Source organism: Mustela nivalis, assembly GCF_964662115.1.
Source record: "Mustela nivalis genome assembly, chromosome: 13".
In the NCBI taxonomy this organism is placed as follows: domain Eukaryota; kingdom Metazoa; phylum Chordata; class Mammalia; order Carnivora; family Mustelidae; genus Mustela; species Mustela nivalis.
This window is the reverse complement of record NC_139032.1, coordinates 66954866-66975465: the sequence shown is the minus strand read 5'-3', so window position 1 is coordinate 66975465 and position 20600 is coordinate 66954866. Positions and strand designations below refer to the sequence as shown.

Here is a 20600-nt window from a genome sequence, read left to right as displayed (position 1 = left end):
AATGCAACAAGAACAAAGGAGGAGCAAGGAGAGAGCTATTTATAAAGGCCAACCTTTCTTTTGACAGGTGTTTGTGAACTTTGCCAAGGACCAAAGTGATGATGACCACTTAAAGGACCTGTCATTACACAAAAACCAGACAGTAGTCGATGTTGCGGTTCTTACGTCTTTTCTCCAGGATGAGAAAGTGAAAGAAAGTTATGTATGAAGAATACTGTTCATACAGGGAGACTAAAAGAAAGGAGGAACTAGCCCTTCCTTTGCACCACGTCAAGCGTTCCAAAAGCAAGAGCTGGACGTTTTTGTGGGAAGAAGTAAACTGGATACTGTACTGATACAATTCAATGCAATGCAATTCAATGCAATGAAAACAAAATTCCATTACAGGGGCAGTGCCTTTGTAGCCTATGTCTCGTATGGCTCTCAAGTGAAAAAGACTTGAATTTAGTTTATTACCTTACACCTATGTGAAACTCTGGTATGGAACCCAGCGGACAGATGGGTTTGAAACCACACTTTTTGTTTTTTTTCCCTTTGTAGTCTCACTGGGGTTGCAACAATAATTAATCAAGTAATCATGGCCAGTGATTATTTATCAAAGTCAAAAGGCATATACATCTTCATTCAGTAAGCCATGCCATGCCAGGACACTGGTTTCCCAGTGACACATCCATTGCTGGCAATGAGTGTGCCAGAATTACTAGTGCCAAGTTGTTCAGAAAGCCTGAAGGACCGTGGTGTGTCATGCACACTTTTGCAAAAGCTGTTCTGCTTTAGAGTCCATCAGCATCATTACCAGGTGACAAAATGGTGCCCTGGATGGGGAAAGTCCTGTTTTGTTTCCCTCTTTGATGAGCTGCTCTGGTGTGGGTAGCTCAAGACAGGTGAGACTCGGTTCCATTTTTAGGTTATCCCGTGCTTGGAGCCATGGGTCTCCAGGGCCATTTTTCTGGGACTCTTTAAATATACTAAGATCCTGGTGAGCAGTAAAGAGCTGGCAGACCATTGAGGCTGCAGGCTGCTGAGGCCAGGTCATGGGATTGAACATGTTATGTGGCTTGTTCAAACCTAGGGAGGCCTGTGTCCATTTGTCCTGGTTGTCTGCTAACACGGTACATCGCATCTCAAGATCTTCCTGTCTGACATGAGTGTAGTATTATTTCTGGCTTTTTAAATTAACCTAGACTATGAAAGGACAGAGTTATATTTTAACAAAATTCTTCGTACTTTTGATGTTGTTTGGAATCTTATGGTTTGTCAGTGACATGTGAATCCTTGGAGTGGCCTCTTTGTAGAACCCCGTGGTGTAGGGGAGTCAGGCCGTACTGCCTCACTGGCTTTATTTCTCATGGAAGCCTGCATGTGGGTCCTCTGACTAGTGCCTGGTGACCAGAAAACAATGTGGTGGTCAAGATCTCATGACAGCATTGTATTTGAGTTTTTTTAAAGATCATTTAAAATACTCTTAATCTCGGTATGTTAATCAAGTAGTTTTTGAGTGTATGTTATAGCTGAACTGACTATGTATGGGTGGATTGGGTGGGGAGAAATTAAGTCTCAGTAGATGTATTGTGCCATGTTATTCAGCTAACAGGTTTACAAATAGAGGTTGTTTTGTTGTTGTGGTCGTGGGATCCCAGTGAAAGAATACTGGGCAGTTTTTTTGGTTTTGTTTTTAATAGCAACAGTGCAAAAGCCAAAAAAGTTTGTCATAAGGGTTACAAGATTAAACAATGAATACGTTCACAAAAAAGATCACTAACTGCAAAACTTGTTGAGTAACACAACTTGTGCTTGTGGATATTTTTGGTTCTGTCAAATAATCGGCTTTGAAGATCTTAGGTATCCCATGCTGACAATCTCAACTTTTTCATCTCTTCAGTCCTAAGTTTCTCATGAAAAAAATAACAACAGCATATGCCCCCAGGTGAAATATATTTGACTTTTCTGACCCAGTCTTATTTTTTTTAGTCAACAAACACTTTAAGAAATATTTTACTAATGCTTAATGTGATCTGCTTTGAGACAACAAAAATATGTGGGGAGTACTACTGGGTGAAATTCAAGCCACCTTTCAGTATCATTATTAATTTCTTTTTCTAAAATTTAAATATTAACTCTAAAGGTATTAAGATTTCGGATCTATTTCAAATCTGTATTTTTTAAAATTTATAGAATGTTACCACATAACTTGTTTGGAAAAAAATGACTTAGAAATTAATGCCAATATCTTCTAAAATGATAAACAAGTAATGAAGGCCCATTTCCAATAACTATTGGCATGATGAGGTCATTATATTTTGTGCTATCTTTAATGATATAAAATTCATAGAGTAATTTAGTTTTTCCTTATTTAATATTTTTCAAAATCAAACTTTTGTTAGTATTCCCATTTTACTAGAATCATGTTCTAATTCTCTATCTTACTAAATCAGTGAGCAGCTCCTGGCTTTAATTACTCTGACTTCAAGGCCATATTTAAAAAAATCAAAAGACACTGTGAACTGTTTTGGAAAACAAAAAACAAAAAACAATTCAATATAGATTTACAAGGATCTCTTCTGAAGCTAGAAACAATCTATAGCTACACACTGACTTCACACTGTTAACCTTTTAGACTATCCAAATAATCATCTTTTACATTTTCCTGTGTAAACCTAATTCTAGTACAAATTTCTACCAACTCTCTACTATGGTAAAATTTCTATATATTCCCTGTGGAAATGTAAGTATGCGAGTTTCCAAAATTCTCAAAAAAAAAAGTGTTCAGAGGTTGCCACTTTTGCTTCTTTTGGACACCTTGGAAACTCCATTAACAACTGTGAATATGAAAATACAAAAGAAAACAATCACAAAGCCCTTTACACATAAACATTCAGCACAGCTCTTTCTTAAAAAACAGCCAAACCTCAGACTACTGTATTTCCATATCTGTACTGAAGTGTGTGCATTGTGGCGATGAAATGCTGCACATCTTTCAGTCACTGTATAGTGATCATTGATGAAAGGGATTTGTCTGTTTTCTTCTCGTGGTTGTATATATCAGGTAAATTTTTTTCCAAAGAGCCATGTGTCATATATAATATTGAACCACTTTGATACTGAGATATTAATTTGTACCCTTGTTACTATTTACTAGTAATAATAAAGTACTATAGTAATATAGCTCTAATTCTCTTCAAAGTTGTTGCATCCCTTTTATAGAATGTTTCTATTTCCATAAGGATTAAGTATTCTTTCTTCTTATACCCTAGGATGAAGCTATGTTTTTGTGCTTTTTCTTTATCATTGGCTCTTCATTCCAAGCACTTTATGCTGTCTCTAATGGGATCTATTTTTGCACTGGAATATCTGAGAATTGCAAAACTAGACAAAAGTTTCACAATAGATTTCTAAGTTAAATCCTTTTCATTAAAAGGAAAAAAAGAAAAAAAATTTTGTATGTCAATAACTTTATATGAAGTATTAAAAAAAGGCATATTTCTATGTTGTAATGAGTCACGAAATAAAGCTGTGACAGTTCTGCTGGTCTATGCAAATTTATTTCCATGCATTCGCAGCACCACCTACTGTTAAGGCTCATAATGCCATTAGAAAAGTAAGAAAAGTAAGAAATTTTCGTCCACTTCTAGTGGGGAAGCTCTTTCTTTTGCCTGGAGTAGAAATTTTAGAAAAGGCTAAATGTCCTGTTTCTCACAAAAGAGAAGTGAAGGGATTACTTGGAGACAAAGGGTGTTTACACTTTCATAATCAGTAAAGATAGTAAATAACAAGTTTAAGAGGCTGTTAGGTAAAATGTATTCGGCTTGATTTTGAAGCTATAGAGAGATCTCTGAAAATACTCTGTAGCTAAGCCTGTTCGGTAAAACCTTCACTGCTTTATTTGGTATTGAAACTACAAAGGCCGCCTTCCGATGTCTTTTGTTTGTTCAACCGAAAACACGGACAGAGTGTGGCAAGGGTATTGGCGGGGTGTGCTGGGCGTGGTGGCCTGGGTGAGCAGGAAAGTGGAAGAAGTAGAGGAACATTGGCGGTGCCTTCTCTTCCTCCTGTAACAAGTGCTGGGCAACTGAAAGCCAGGGCTATGTGGGGCTGTGATGAGACTTGTGGATGTAATTTTTATAGCTCACTAGCAAAGTCTCAGGAAAGATGTCTGTTTATCTCAGTACCTGAAGAAACCTCCGTCAAACACCCGCTCATAGGCAGCACAGCAGAGTCACGGCTCTATGTGGGGCCTCCTCTAATGGCCGAGAGGACAGGTACTGAGTGAGTGGCCCTTTGCTAAGGTGTGCATCACACTGAATGCGGAGGAAGGATCTCGGTCTGAGAGTGAGCCTTCTTGACCACTTGGAATCAGTGTCGCAGCTGTGTCTTTCTCTCTTAAAGTTCACATTACAGCGACTTCAATGAAATGAAAGAAAACTGTGTTTCTTGGTGAAAAATGACAATCGAGAGAAGAAAGCTCCTGAAAGATGAAAAGGCAAGTAATTTAGATAACCGTGTAAGTCACCCACGAGTCTGAAGGAAAACCTGTCTAGAGAAGAGCCTATATAAACATTGGTAGGTTCAAAAAACCTTGGAACCTTTGAAATGTTAATGCATGCATTAAGTACAAAAAACTGGAAGGGAAAAAAGCTACACTTTTTAAAAAGTGTTTTACTGTGTTGTCAGGGACTTCATTTAATCCCCAATTAACTACCTGCCCTATGAGGTAAGCAGTACCATTTGATGTATGAGTAAATTGTGGCTCAGTGGATAAAGAAAGAACTTGTTTAAAGTTCAGCGGCTACTAGAGTGGCAGAGGGTTCTTTCTGGTGAAGTTGAGTATCATAAAATCTGCCTGGTATCATCATACAGTAATTTCACCAATATTTATTGAGCTCTGTTGTGCACCGTATTTTCTAGGTTCTGGGATGCAGTGTTTAAGGCTGAATTCCTGCTCTACTGAAGTTAAATTTCAGTGGAGAAGTCTTACTTGCATTCACAATGGATGTGTAGACACATATAATACACTCAGACCACAGTAAATGCTAAGAAGAAAATGAGCCATGGTAATAAGTTAATTATGGAAATGAGTCAGAAATGGTGCCTGAAGAGTGATGTTTGAGCTCAGATCTGATCAAATAAGGAGGAGCCAACATTTGAAGGGGGGCAGAGAGAATGCTCCTGGAAGAAAGGGCACCTGGTGCAAAAGCTCCAAGTGGGAAAAAACTTGGCAGGTTGGGGAAGGAGGGAGAGGATCCTAATGTCTCAAGTGGTAGAAGGGGCAAAAACCAGAACCTGTAGGGCCTTGCAGGCCATGTTAAGGTATCTGGATTTTACTGTTAGTGCAATGAGGAACCACTGGAGAGTTTTAAACAAGGTTAATGGTTTGATGTAATCACTGTTTCAAAAAGAATGCTGGCTATGTGGGAAGAAGAGACAGTAAGGAGGCTAACATGTTGGTGGATTGAGCAAGGGTATAGCAGTAGACACAGGGAGGAAGAGTAATGTTCAGGATCTATTTTAGAGACAAAGCCCACAGGAATTGCTGACAAGCACCATGTAGAGGTTGAGGGCAAGAGAGCTATCAAGATGACTTCTAGTTTGTGGCCCAAACTAGGTAGATGGTTGTGCTAAAAGGGCCATTCTTACAACAGTCTGGTGCTCAGGAACAACGATGGGAAGGAAGATAAAAATGTGTTAAGTCATCCCCACATATATGGTATTTAAGCCTTTCGACTCAATGGGCTGACCTAGAGAGAACGAAGATAAGAGAACATTCCTGAGAGCCTACTCACATCTAGAAGAGACGCCAGCAAAGGAAAGAGAGGGTCTGGCCGGTGAGGAGGATTATCTTGAGTATGATGCCATTTACTGAAGACCAGAATCGAGTGTTTCAGGAAGGCAAACGTGGTCAGTTGTGTCCAACACTACTGAGAAGATAAGCAAGGTAAAGGCAGAGGAAATGACTAAATTTGGTAAGACAGAGGTCCCTGGTGACCCTGAGAAGACTCCTTTCAGGAGACTGACAAGGATCAGGTTGAGGGAAGAGTAGGAGGTAAAGACGGGGAATATACATCAGTCTACTGAGAGTTCTGCTTTACTGTGAAGCAGAAAACATGCCACTAGCTGATCACAAAGCTTTTTTCTGGATTCTTGTCTGTCAGTAGTACAGGCTGCACCCGAACACCATCTCACCTTTCAATTTTGTTGTTATATTTAACCCTTTAGACATTTCTTCTCTCCACAGTCTTCTGCTATACTTTGTTTTCCAAGTTTCCCTTAAGACAGCTAATTCATGATTTACTATTTTATACTTTTAGAAACACAAAATAAGATAGCTCTAAATATAGACTTTCAAGAGAGCTTGTAATTACTAAACCTAGTTTTAGAAGGCAGGTGCACTCAACTAAAATGGAAATTAAAGGTGTTTCAAGAAAAACCCTAGGATCTGTGTGGTACTGAAAACTTTCTGGGATTATTATTATGTTATCTTCTTGATGTAACTTAACATCTACAGTAAAGTTGTGAAATTGTTACTGTGACACTACCCCATAGCAACACAGTATAAGTTCTAGAGAAGATAGTATAAATATGAAACACAAAAAAATCTGCAGAATGGGTATGTAGGCTTTTATTCAGGTAACCATTCTCATAACCATAGATATTTTTAAAACAAATAGCTGTCCCAAGTATCTTTGTTAGTGATCCAAAATGAACAAAAATTAACTGTTAAATGAGCACATTTTAGTACATAAAACAAGTCTTCCAAAGTCTTTAACAGAGACCTAATTACAGTATTTTCCAAGTTAGAGTGACTCATAATTAATGTGAAAACCATAATTAATACAGATGACACAGGTGATACTATACTTTGCCAAGGTAAAGAAATATAATTGATCTTAGATTCTAAAGACTCCCATTTGATCACAAAATAAACCTACTGAGCAAAAAAAATAAAATAAAAAAATCTCAGAAAAAATTGACATGAATAGACATTATATATAAATTTTATAATATCAGGTACAAAATATAAAATCATTTGAATATAAAATATAAAAGCAAAGGGTTGTCAAAACAATATAAGAGATATTCTGAAACCAGTGAAAAATCAAGATCATCAAGTAGTAGCAACTATTTCTAATGTGTAACAGACACTGAAATGCCAAGGGGAAAATGAACAGAACTATTTCCCGGGGTGGAGAGGAACAGGAAGGAAGCACAGAGCTGGCTTTAGAAGTGCAGAGACACAAAAGATTAACTTACCACCTTCTTCAAATACAAGTGAGAATCTCTTAGGAGAATTTAAGCACCATTAGCAGACACATCTTACAGCAGTTAATGCGACGCTTCGTATTTCAATGGAAAACTATTTCAAAGGTGAAAATGATGTAGGAATCAGAAGCATATTCTGCTGAGACACGAGGTAATTGACACTCTCCCGAACTGGAAAAACACATTTCATAAGAAGGCATATAAAGTTATTGACCGAATCAAATTTGTTGTACGAATACTTCATGCCTCGTGAAATAGCTTACCAGCTGCCACAACCCTGGGATCCTCATGAGACTGGTGTCGCCCAGCTGCACGACTGTCTGCACTCGCGTTCCACCAAAGAACGTGAACTGCAGAAATAAACCAAAAAGAGCTTCTAAAGACTGTGGCATTACTACAAGAAATACAGAAAAACTAATCAGAAACATGAAGTCTTGTTCTTTAAATCAAAATAGTGAATATCAAAAAGGTAAAATTAAGTATGTTAGTAATAAGATTTCAGAGGGGGTCAGAGATTTGGGAGACAAATTTATAAATTAAATAAAACTAGTTTTATAGATGAAGAAAAGAAAAGCTGGGGAAAAAAAGTAACATCACGAAGACACAGTCAAGGCTAGATCCAAGTCTTATGACTTCCTACCATGTTTTATTTAAAAAAAAAGATGATAAAAAATGTTTATTACTGAAAATTTGGAAAATACAAAGAAGAAAATTAAAAGTAACATAATTTTAACAACCCACAGAAAACCTCTACTGATATTTAGTGTATTTCTTTTAAAAACATGAGTAAAATCAGATTAGGGTCATACTGTATATTATGCTTAGCAGTATTTTTTTTTTTTTAAGATTTTATTTATTTATTTGACAGGCAGAGAGTCAGGCAGAGAGACAGGGAAGCAGGCTCCCCACTGAGCAGAGAGCCTGATGCGGGGCTCCATCCCAGGACCCTGGGATCATGACCCGAGCCAAAGGCAGAGGCTTAACCTACTGAGCCACCCAAGCGTCCCTGCTTAGCAGTATTTTTAAAACATCAACAATGCTTATTGTTTTACATGGCAGTAACTTTAATTTTTAATGACTATGTGAATTCCTTTTTATGTCACTATGTGACAACTTTTTAAATCCCAAGGCTTTATTGCTGATTATTTGTATTATTCAAAATATTTCAGGATCGTATAAAATACTGAATTTTTAAAATAATTAAACATAATATACATTAGTTGTGTAGATTTTGGAAAATGCAGATAAACAGAAAGCAGGAAATCATTTCTATTCTACCATCCTAAAATAACCACTTTCCTGTTTTGGTGCATCTCTTTCTATATTTATAAACATATGTATTTTTATATGTTTACATGTTTATATACATAAAGTGTGTAAACTATATAAGGTATAGGACCTATATGATGATTGCAAGTATATTACATACATATAAACATGAGGTTATACCACATTGTTTCCAGCATTTCCTTATTGTAAACAATGCTGACATAAACTTCCTTCGAGCAGGAGCTGTATGTGTAGCTACAATAATAATAATAATGTCAAAGACAACTACTACTGACATTTTTGGGGTGCTTACTTTGTGCCAGGCTTGGTTCTAAGAGTTTTTCACGTATTAACTCATTTAATTTTCACAATAATCTTAGGGTATTATCCGTATTTTACCGATTAGCAATTTAAGGCACATAAGGTGAAGAAACTCATGCGATGTGACCAAGAGGGCAGGTAAGTGGTGGAGCTGGGATTTAAAGCCAGGCAGTTTGGATCTGATTATTTCCTCAATATGAACTCTAAAATTTGAACTGAGAGAACCAAAAATATTTTGTATATACTTCTACATGTACAGTATGCGTATTATACACCATCCTCCAGAAATTATGTCCTGATTTATACTCAGCCTATTACTATCTCCTATGCTGAGAGGTAATTTAAGATTAAAAAGTATGCACACGTTTTCAGTAGTTTTTTCTTATAAAAGTTATAGATGTCCATTATAAAAAACAGATTTAGTAAACATTAACCTTATCAAGAATATCATTTACATCCTTTCAAACTTCTTCCCTATATACCCTAATACACTACACACCTATGCATATTTCTTAGAATATTGGCAAAAATAATTTAAAAATTAAAGCTTTTTATTTATATTGCCAAATCTTGGGGAGGTTAAAGATTAACACAGTATGACTCTATACAGTATCTAAGTACTTATTTTTCCAACCTATCAAATACTATATATAAATATGTCTTTATTATTATTATTATCTCATTATTATCATTTTTATCTTAATTATCATTATTAGTCTCATTATCTTAATCTCATTATTATCTTAATCTGTATCTTCTATAATATATACATTTAGTAGTCATGTGCATATCTAACTTTGCATAAGTCTTCATTTTTCTTTTTGCTTTTGAATTTCATTTATGGTGTTTTGGGGCATGCAGAAAGAGTGTGCTTTTAAAAATAGAATCAGGGGCACCTGGGTGGCTCAGTGGGTTGGAGCCTCTGCCTTCAGCTTGGGTCATGATCCCAGGGTCCTGGGATCGAGTCCTGCCTTGGGCTCTCTGCTCTGCAGGGAGCCTGCTTCCTCCTCTCACTCTCTCTCTCTCTGCCTGTCTCTCTGCCTACCTGTGATCTCTATCAAATAAATAAAATCTTCAAAAAAATTAAAAAAAATAAAATCATCTATTGATTTTTTCCCTTTATTGTTCCTTCGTTTGTTTTTTGGTTTAGAAATATAGTTCTCATCCATATTATTAAACACATTTTAGGGGCCCCTGGATGGCTTGGTGGGTTAAAGCCTCTGCCTTCGGCTCAGGTCATAGTCCCGGGGTCCTGGGATTGAGCCCTGCATCGGCCTCTCTGCTCGGCGGGGAGCCTGCTTCCCTTCCTCTTTCTCTCTGCCTACCTCTCTGCCTACTTGTGATCTCTGTCAAATAAATAAATAAAATCTTTAAGAAAAACCTACACATTTTATCTGTTATTTTATACATTTATATTTTATTTTTAGTAATTCTATAACTACGTTTTGTCTATACTTAAATCTATATAATCCATTTGGATTCCAGATTTGTATATGGTGTGAGACAGACATCTAATGATTTTCATAGTTTTTCTCCTCTTGATAAAGTTTCCAAATTAAAAATAACCTTTTTTGTATATTCTGATTATTTTCTTAGGATATACTACTAGAAGTTAAATTTCTGGATCAAGATCAGAAGCTCAGCTTTGAGTGTGTTAGGTCTGAGATGTCCATTAGACATTAAATAGAAAGTTAAAGAGGCAAATCAATACGAGGAATCTTTCAAATATTTTATTAGCTATTCTTAGTCATTTATCCTTCCAGATGAACTTTACATATATTTTTAAGGGTTTGCCATAAAAAACTCTCTGAAATTCTGACTGCAGTAACTTTCCACTTTAAAAGTTAAATGCCCCATATATATGTCTTAAAAATAAATTCATGGGGCACCTGCCTAGCTCAGTCAGTGGAGCAAGCGACTCTTGAACTCATGGTTGAAAGTTTGAGCCCCACATTGGGTGCAGAGATTACGTAAATAAATAAACTTTAAAAGTAAATAAATAAATTCAGGTATGTATATTTATCTGTAAACTGTAACACACTGAGGTGTTAAGAGGTCATTATAAATCATGCATTATTTCTAGCATGTGAATGTATCAACTAACATTTTGGTTTTCTTACTCCTATGTCACACACACACACATATATATGTATACACACATATTTATATGTATTTATATGAATACATACACACATATATGTAGATGACATATAAAGACCACAATGTTAACAGTATTATCTCTAAGGAGGGGGAAATATTTTCTCCCCTTAAGGCATGTCCATCTATTTAGTATGTGCAAAAAATATGTACTACTTTTTCATTCAAGATGATTTCTTTACCCCAACTAATATTATTTTAAAAAGTCAATAAAAGTATACTTAGAGGAAAAAAAGGATGAAAGAACATATATTTTCTTGAGGCTCTTTGCAGTTTTTTAATCACTTTGATGAGTCATGGAAGGCATGATATTTCATTTGAAAAAGGCTTTATGACGTATTAACATCCCAAACAAATAAGATATAAATCAGGTTTTTTTCAACCCTTCAAATTATTAAAAACCCTAAAATTTTGGCAATAAAAATTTAAACACATACCATAATGGAAAAAAGAGACAAACTGACCCGAGAAACTTAACAGATCACCAACATACTTTGTAGTTTCATAGAAGAAATAGACAACTATACCTCTGTTGAGTTCTCCATATTCTGTGTGGAAAACGCCAATTAGTTTTGAGTAGCCTAGATCCACATGGGCATTAATTGCCCTTTTAAATGCATCGCCCCATAGAGCTGGCCCACCGGGCTTCATCTGAAAACTAACCAGTTCATAGACTCCTAGAGTAGGGAGAAAAATAGTTTTACAAAAGATATTCAAGAAGTTTCTAATCAGGTTAGTCCAATTCCACTGGAAGGCTAATCTACATACACCAATTTGGAAGATCATACACATGAACATGGTATGTAGCTATATTTATGGATGATGGCATTAGTTTTCCTTGCTTTTATGTTTTGAAAGTCCTTGTCCAAGTTTAAGGATCAGCTGTTAAGCTTATACAGAAAAACAAAAAAGGGAAGATCTATTAAGCTATTATCTGAGATTTTTTTTTTTTTAAGATCTTATTATCAGAAAGGACGAATACCCAACTTTTGTAGCAACATGGATGGGACTGGAAGAGATTATGCTGAGTGAAATAAGTCAAGCAGAGAAAGTCAATTATCATATGGTTTCACTTATTTGTGGAGCATAACAAAAAGCATGGAGGACATAGGGAGTTAGAGAGAAGGGGGTTGGGGTAAATTGGAAGGGGAGGTGAACCATGAGAGACTATGGATTCTGAAAAACAATCTGAGGGGTTTGAAGTGGTGGGGGGGTGGGAGGTCGGGGTGGTGGGTATTATAGAGGGCACGGAATGCATGGAGCACTGGGTGTGGTGAAAAAATAATGATACTGTTATGCTGAAAATAAATAAATGAAAAAAAAAGATCTTATTTATTCATGAGAGAAAGAGACAGAGGGAGAAAACCAGCAGGGGGAGAGGCAGAGGGAAGAGGAGAAGAGGATTCTCCAGTGAACAGGAGCCTGCTGTGGGTCTTGATCCCCGGACCTGGAGATCATGACCTTAGCCCAAGGCAGATGCTTAACCATCTGAGTCACCCAGGTACCCCTGAAGTTTTTTTTTTTTTTTTTTAAGATTTTATTTATTTATTTGACAGACAGAGATTATAAGTAGGGAGAGAAACAGGCAGAGAGAGAGGAAGGGAAGCAGACTGCCTGCCGAGCAGAGAGCCCGACTCAGTGCTCAAACCCAGAACCCTGGGATCATGACCTGAGCTGAAGGCAGAGGCTTTAACCCACTGAGCCACCCGGGCGCACCTGATATATTTTTAATCTATATACTCTGTTAATAAAACAAATATTGAACATTTATAGAAGGGCTAGGATTTCTGAGCTCCCTGAATTTGCACTTTTGGATAAGAAATGAATAAGAAAAGCATTTTCTAAACTCCTGTATTTCCTCTTCTTTCCAATTTTGAGGGGAAATAATTTTTGTTTATATAATTTCCCCCTACAAGATTACATTTCTAATAGGAACAAATGATGGATCCAGTGATGTCTGAGTTTATGAGTGGGGGGGAATAAAAACTGAAACAACTGGAGGAAATGATTTTATCGTTCCTAAATATCCAGGCAAATACTTGAAAAGCATTTTGACTTCTGATCAGAAGTATGGGGCAGGTAGAGGAAGAGGAACTAGGGGACAGGTAGCTTTGAGAAGAAAAAGGAAACAAGCACAAAGTTATTAAAGGATTATGAACAACACAGAAGAAGAGAACCAGGATTTGACATTGTCTAAGAAGCCACTTAGTTTTTAGATAGTGCTGGAAGCCTGTGGACAGGTCTAGGTGGATAAGGATTCAAATAAGACTTTTGAATCTCTTATACTCTAATATACACTACAAAGTTAGGAAAAATGGGGGAAATAAAATAACATTTAAGTTAATTAATACTTATAAAAAATCTGACTTTTTTTTAAAACAATGTTAAGGTAAATGTTTCCTTAAATGAGCAAGAAAATAAAATCAGCAAGAAGACAAATCTTTAGTAATTATTTTCAAAGTGAGAAATAAAAAGAAAGCAAAAATGTTAAATTACAGTAATACAGCTTAACAGTTTAATTTATTCCCCTAACACAGTCTTACAGGCAAAGATATCCCTTAATAATTTAAGATTAGCTGTAATTTGTGTTTAAAAAATACCAAACTATGACAAAATTTCATACATCATCTTTCACCTAACCCCCAAATTTTCAACCTTTACTCCCCGCGTCACCTTTTTATATTTATACTTCAATTTTAAGAGCTTTTCCAAACTGGGAAAAAAAAAAAAAAACTTCATCATTCAGTGCTCATTGTTTTAATAAGCAAAGATCTAAAATTCATTCATTTCTATAATCATAATATATTCCTGTATAAAACACAGCATTAGTTTTCCCAAGGGAAGTTTACTTTTTTAAGTAGACTCCATGCCCAGCGTGGAGCCCAACATGGGGCCCAAACTCACAACCCTGGGATCAAGACCTGAGCAGAGATCAAGAGTCAGATGCTCAACCAAGCCACCCAGGTACCCCTGGAAGTTAAGTTTTTATAGCCTGAAATCTTTTTTCTCCATCAGAATTCAAAGTAATGAAGGAGGAAGGGTTTACCTTCTTTTGCAGGCTTTTCTAATTTGCACCAGGGTACCAGGTAAGTAATCTCGATCTCTTGTTTATCTGTAAGACCCAGATTTGGAATGAAAGATTGTTGCCATTCCTTATCCTTGGCCACAGCTTTCCGAACTTCAGTTCGATGGGCAAAATTATCTAGGGGATGAAAAGGAGTAAGAAAAACAAAAACTTAATTAAAATCACCTCTACCTCTTTTGGATTTCATTCAATTCAGCAAATGTTCACACGGGCCACTTAAGGACACCGTTCTATCCCTGGAGCTATCAACATAAATAGATGTGACATCTGTCCTGAAGTTTCTCATGGTCTAAAAGGGGAGTAAAATTTAAACAACTAATGATAATGTTGCGTAGTGGGGTTTATCGGTTCTACCACTGTAGGTATTTGTGTGGCTTAGGTTAAGTTACTGAACCTTTCTGTTCCTGTTTCTTACTCTGTGAAAGGGAAATAATGACATAGTATCTCCCTCCAGGGTTGCTGTGAAGAATAAATAAATTAGTACATGAGAGGGGCTCTAAGCAGTATTTGGCACCTAGACAGCACTCAACATATATTAATTATTCTTATTATTTGAGGCATTTAAATGATAGTGCCCATTTAGAGAAAGACTATTTTTTCCTTGGTGGTGATGGTGAGTGGTCAAGTCAATGTATACTCTGAATTAAATTTAACACAAATGAAAGGAAGATGTGCTTTTTAAGCCTCCTCTTTGAACAGCTTCCAAAGAAAGAGTGCTGATTCTCTTTCTTAACATCACCATTCTTTTTACCCAGTATTTATTTCTCTTATGTTTGTTATTTACACATTTACTAAACATTTAGGTCTAGTACTGCATTTACTATTAGGGTCTCATTAAAATTAAGGGTAAAGGAGTTTTCTATGGTTTATATTGGGGATCTTAGAGCTTAAGTGAGTTATATCAGGATTTTTCTAATGATTTTTTTTTTTTTTTAACAGGACACGAGTTCACCAGTGGCACATTAAAGCATAAATTGTGTTTTAATGGGTTTATTCTATTACAATACGGGAAACCCCTGAACTAGGGCCATGGTAACTATGGAATGACACTTTTCATAGTAAAGTATCTAATGACTATTAACTTTTGGACACTGATGATCAAACACTAAATGAAGGTATTGAAATTCTCTGGATTTCATTAAGTTCTGACATGGACTTCACAAAAATTAGACACTTGAGTAACAAACATCATGGGGATTTGAGCAACCTGTTCTTCTTTGACTATTAAACCAGGGGTAAATCAACTTCAATATGCGGAGAACTCTGATTGGCTTTACTTCCCTGTAACAGCCCAATGACGGAGAATTTCCTGAAACCCTGGAATGCACAAATGACACCGATATGGTTTTCTCAATATAACAACTTATTAAATCTCAGCAGTGGGTGAAGCCTAGAAGTTAATTATCATCCCCATCAGCCTTTACTACTCCAAAGCCCCTACATAACTGAATTGTTTCTACCAAAATCCAGATATCCAGCCATAGCTTCAATAATAAGAAAAAATAACTCTACCTTCCTTTATGATCTTAACTTACTTGAGCTCTTACAATCACTGCTTTTATTTTTTTTCATAAATCATCTTTATGACAAACCACTGTATAATTTTTCTGAGAATTAAAGTCTATCTAAGAAATTTATGATTTGAAATATGAGATGCCACACTTTCCCATTTATGGTAACATAAGAACTTGGGCAAAGGATTGTTAAAGGTGTACCACTGGGAGGAGTCAGAATTCATTTTTTGCTGCTGTTCCCCTTTTTAAAAGTTTATTTTAACCTGTGGGCATTTATACTAATTTAGATTCAAGAGCTAAGCGTCAAGTAACATTTAACAGAATGAAAATTGATACTGAACCCCACAGCTGGAAAAAATCATACCATACTTCCAAATATGAAACACTTTATTCACTTGGCCTCCAAATTCTACACTCCAGAAGCCAACCAATTCAGAGTGAGCTGTCCGAAGGTGTATGTTTTTCTTAATATTTTCCAGAAACTCATTCATCTTTGAGGGCTTAAGGCAATAAGTACGAAATTCATAGAATGTTCCATCATATTGTCTTGGGCCCGTAGCAAAAGATGAGCACACCTGAAGACAGATAAGGCAAATTTAAATATTTTGGAAAGGTAGAGTTTATAATATTATTACAACCATTTCTGAATCTAGAAACAAAGGGCATGCATTAGATTCATAATCCACGTTTGTACTTCTTTTGTGATCTCTCCTTAGACATTTGTTTAGAGAAATGTCAATAAAAATAACTAACCTTAATAATGCTGAACATATAGTTACTGTTTCTTGCAGATTATTTATTTAGCCAATATTTAGCCAATATTCCATTTTTAGTCAATACTATACATGTCACAATTACACATTTAAGTGAACTTTATAAAATATGCGGGTGTTTTGGCAAGTAAAATGGAAATGTGTTTACTAGCAAAAAAACTCCCTTTTAGGGACGCCTGGGTGGCTCAGTTGGTTAAGCAGCTGCCTTCGGCTCAGGTCACGATCCCAGCATCCTGGGATCGAGTCCCACATCGGGCTCCTTGCTCGGCAGGGAGCCTGCTTCTCCCTTTGACTCTGCCTTCCACTCTGACTGCCTGTGCTCGCTCTCGCTCTCTCTCTGACAAATAAATAAATAAAATCTTAAAAAAAAAAAACTCCCTTTCAGGTTTTTCTTAAAAATAAAAATTGCTATTCAGGTCAAAGTATTTCCCAAACCCGATGAAGCAGATCACTGGTAAAAGATAGGAATGGACTGTTACTATCTATTCAACTGCATTTTAACATACTGGTCGACTGTATGAATGCTGTGAAGGAAAAAATCAATGAATTAGAATTGTCTGAATCATTTTTAGGTTTAATTAAAGATGCAATGTGAAGAAGGGCATTTAACTCATCCAATTTTACCAGATTGATGAAAATATTCCTTAAGAACCTTAGTTCTTGGGGCGCCTGGGTGGCTCAGTGGGTTAAAGCCTATGCCTTTGGCTCAGGTCATGATCCCAGAGTCCAGGGATCAAGCCCCACATCGGGCTCTCTGCTCCGCAGCGAGCCTGCTTCCCCCTCTCTCTCTGCCTGCCTTTCTACCTACTTGTGATCTCTGTCTGTCAAATAAATAAATAAAATCTTAAAAAAAAAAAAAAAACTTAGTTCTTGTTGTATTAGTTGTAGGCTACCCATACAAAGTTTTCTTCTAATCTAGGCCTCCAAGTCTGAATAAACTTAACTTTAGGTAGGAAATGCCTCACTAGAGGGGTACCTGGGTGGTTCAGTGGGTTAAAGCCTCTGCCTTCAGCTCCAGTTGTGATCCCAGGGTGCTGGGATTGAGCCCCGCATTGGGCTCTTTGCTCAGCAGGGAGCCTGCTTCCTCCTCTCTGTCTGCCTCTCTGCCTACTTGTGATCTCTGTCTGTCAAATAAATAAATAAAATCTTAAAAAAAAAAAAAAAGGAAATGCCTCACTAGAGATTATCCTGTGTATAATTACATGTGCATGTGTATATACTCACACCCACACAGTCCTATGGCATTTTCTTTTATAAATTCTTCTTACTGTAGGTTTGGTTATCATGAAACAGTTTCATGAAGTTTTGTTTCATGAAGCTTATTAATCAAAAGCTTTGGTACAAAGCTATGGACAAATTTTGGGCTTATGTGACTACCTGGAACATCAAATGAAACCAGTAGGCTTCTTTATCTGACATAATTTAGGTTAAAACACACAGTTGTCTACGTATTTATGAATAATTTTGTAATTATAATTATATAATTGAGTTCTTCCCATTCATGTCTCCTGAGTTAGGTTCCTACTGCCCAAGTGTCTAAGCTTACTTGGAAAGCAAGTATTCCCTCCAAAACTACTGCAGATACTTCTGTTTTTGCTGGACATGTTTTTTGTGTCATTTTAACCACTTTTTAATATGAGAATGTTATCCAAATAAACAGCTGCTTAGTATTATAGTTCAAAAAGTATTATAAATAAAATATAATGGAGCAGTGTGGTATTTATAACAATTGCTTTTAAGTCATTTTTTCAGGGTATTTGTATTTGGAAACAAATATGTGGTCAAAGGCACGTATTTTTATTTTCCAAAGAAGAAACAGTAAGAAGGAAAAGCCCACGGATTGGAAAAACAACAGTGAATGAGATAAATGAGTGTGCTTAAGGGGGAGGTGACTTTTATTAAGGGCAGAAACTACAAGGATTCTGGGGGTAGGATTCATTAGTGCTCTAGTCTCCCTTATCTCCAAATAAGGGCTGATTTTCCATAGCACCGACTTCCAATTCATTTATGAGACCCACTGGCTGGCATTTAATAATCAAAGTTCAGAATAAAGTTGTCGGGAATAACTCTTGGCCCTGCCCCTGTAGAGCGAGAATCAGGAAACATTAAAGACTGGATTGCTAATCTTGGGTGAACAGGCCATCGTTGGTTCCTCGGTCTTCAGCAGACCGTCTGTCTCTAGAGTAGGTTCAGCCCCTTCTGCTTGTCCCCTTCGAGAAAAGTACAAGCCTAAATATCAGAGGGGAAAAAAACCTGTAGATGTACAGAATAGGCCAAGCCCCGACAGATAAGGCTGAATCACAAAAATCGATTAGGTACGTTTTTCATCGGAGGTTAAATGAGGTTGTAATCATGTTTGCTACTAGGTTCCTGGCTTGGACACCCCCCCCCTCCCCGCAAGAGGCAGTGGACAGGACGCTCCACCAGCCGCACCCTGGCCCATCTCTTCAAGGTTCTCTGCAAAATGCTCGGAAGTTACGTACGTTTCATTTAAACACAGGGAGGCCGTTTTGTTTTGTTTTGCCAGGAGCTGGCTGGCCTGTTTCTCCTCTACCTTAGGTGTAGAGGCTGCGGTGGCTTGTCCAAACAACAAAATCAATAAGAAAGTCTCGACCAGCAGGCACCGGGCACGGGCCCCAACGTGGCGAAAGCTGAGCAACGCTGGGAAGCGAATACGGAGTACCCGGAGCTTCAGTAGTGTCCTCAGGGCGCCTGGCACCTAGGCCACAGACGTCCTGTTCACGGGTCCTCGAGAGCTGGCCGGAAGGCGACACTGGCCAGCGTACTCTCCCCGACTGGCGACAACCTACCACCCGCACATCCTAGAACGCGCCAGCTCGGGGATCTGGGACCCTCTCTACAATTAGAACGATCTGCGCACGCGAACAGACTGGGCGCGTGCGCGGCACTCGCACGTCTGGGCGAGCGAACCCAGTAGCGCATGCGCGGCACCACTGGCTCCCTGCTGCCCCCCGACTAGAGCACTGTTGGGGCTCGTCGGGGCGGCGGGTACCTGAGGCGCGAGCGTCCGCGCAGCCAGAGCCCTAGTCAGGCCGCTTCGGAGGACGAGCATGGCGGGGCTTCGGGCGCTGGGAAGGACAGCCAGCCGGTACTCTTTCTTAGATTCCTCCTGTTAGGATTGACCCGCCTGGAGACGCGCAGCGACTAGACGACTGGCGGACGCAGGCGGGGGCGGGACTCGGCGGCTTCAGCTCCGCCCCTGGTGCCGGAGGCGCGGGCACCGCCCCGAAGGCCGCTCGCTCGGTGGCCCAGTGTCCGGCGCGTCCGGGCGGGCAGTATCGTGGTCTTGGGCTTGTTCCCTCTGACACTCTTACCCCAGCGTCAGAGGGGACATTTCTGAGCCCTTCACCTCGTCTCCATGCGCAGCTGAGCATCAGTTCTTAAGAGTTCGTGTGCAGACCGCGAGTGCTGCCCTTTGAGGAGGGCGGATGCTGCGTGCGCCCGTGATGCTGTGCATTTAAAATCCTCGAGGTCTTTGCCGTGGTTCATCTTTAGTCGGGGTGATTGACGTAAAAACCAGGGAGCCTTAATTTTCCCTCTTTCCCCGATTGCCACCCAGCATGACCTCATAAGGCTTCTAAGGTATCTCCCAGAAGCTCATTGCAGTGGATGCATGGAACTTAGTATTAAAAAGTCATATAGTTTTGTAAGCCTTAAAACATACCAGCAGACCTCCGATCTTGTTCTCCTTATCCCTGATGATTGGTTCCCAGAATAACTGTTTTCAACATTTTCCACTTGTTTCTTCTGATGCTTTCTTCTCGTTCTCTAAATTACAGGCTTTTTCTGGTGTGTCTTGGTATTCTCAATTTTAGATAGTATCTGTTGCTTGGAAAATGAGGATTTAGGTTTCTTACATACCGCTCCCTCAAAATAACAACCTCTTCCTCATCTGATAATGGGTACATTACAGATTAATTGTCACATTAATTTATAGTATTTAATGTTTACATTTTTATTACTAATAACATATAGCAATTACACAGTGCATAATTAGACTGACAAGTTACATTCTTGTATACATTGAAATAATACAGCTTATACTCACAAGAATAGGGAATTATTACAGTGATATCACTCGTGGTTGTATTGGTTGTGCCTTCTTCAAAGACTTGAATTATCTGCTCAGAAAGAGGCTTTTTATTTTTATTTTTATTTATTTATTTATTTATTTTATTTATCAGAGAGAGAGAGAGAGCAAGC

The 20600-nt window shown here is 37.9% G+C and overlaps 2 protein-coding genes across 4 annotated transcripts in view; one reads left to right on the top strand and one right to left on the bottom strand.

Moving 5' to 3' along the window:
* The window catches only part of LOC309846239 (phospholipid-transporting ATPase ABCA1), a 128071-nt gene extending 124548 nt beyond the window's left edge, over positions 1 to 3523 (top strand). For all 3 annotated transcript variants that reach the window (XM_082695096.1, XM_082695095.1, XM_082695094.1), the window contains exon 50: positions 68 to 3523. In XM_082695096.1, coding sequence (XP_082551222.1) covers positions 68 to 208 — 141 coding nt within the window. In that variant the 3' untranslated portion in view covers positions 209 to 3523. The remainder of the gene's footprint in view (positions 1 to 67) is intronic.
* A 3078-nt stretch (positions 3524 to 6601) lies between these two features.
* LOC309846251 (protein NipSnap homolog 3A-like) lies at positions 6602 to 19572 on the bottom strand. The gene is made up of 6 exons (XM_082695116.1): positions 19390 to 19572; positions 15968 to 16178; positions 14051 to 14206; positions 11532 to 11681; positions 7521 to 7607; positions 6602 to 7428 (listed from the first exon to the last, which is right to left on the bottom strand). The coding sequence occupies exons 1-6, from the start codon at positions 19447 to 19449 to the stop codon at positions 7352 to 7354; spliced, it is 741 nt and encodes a 246-aa protein (XP_082551242.1). The 5' UTR covers positions 19450 to 19572; the 3' UTR covers positions 6602 to 7351.
* Positions 19573 to 20600: the final 1028 nt, after the last annotated feature.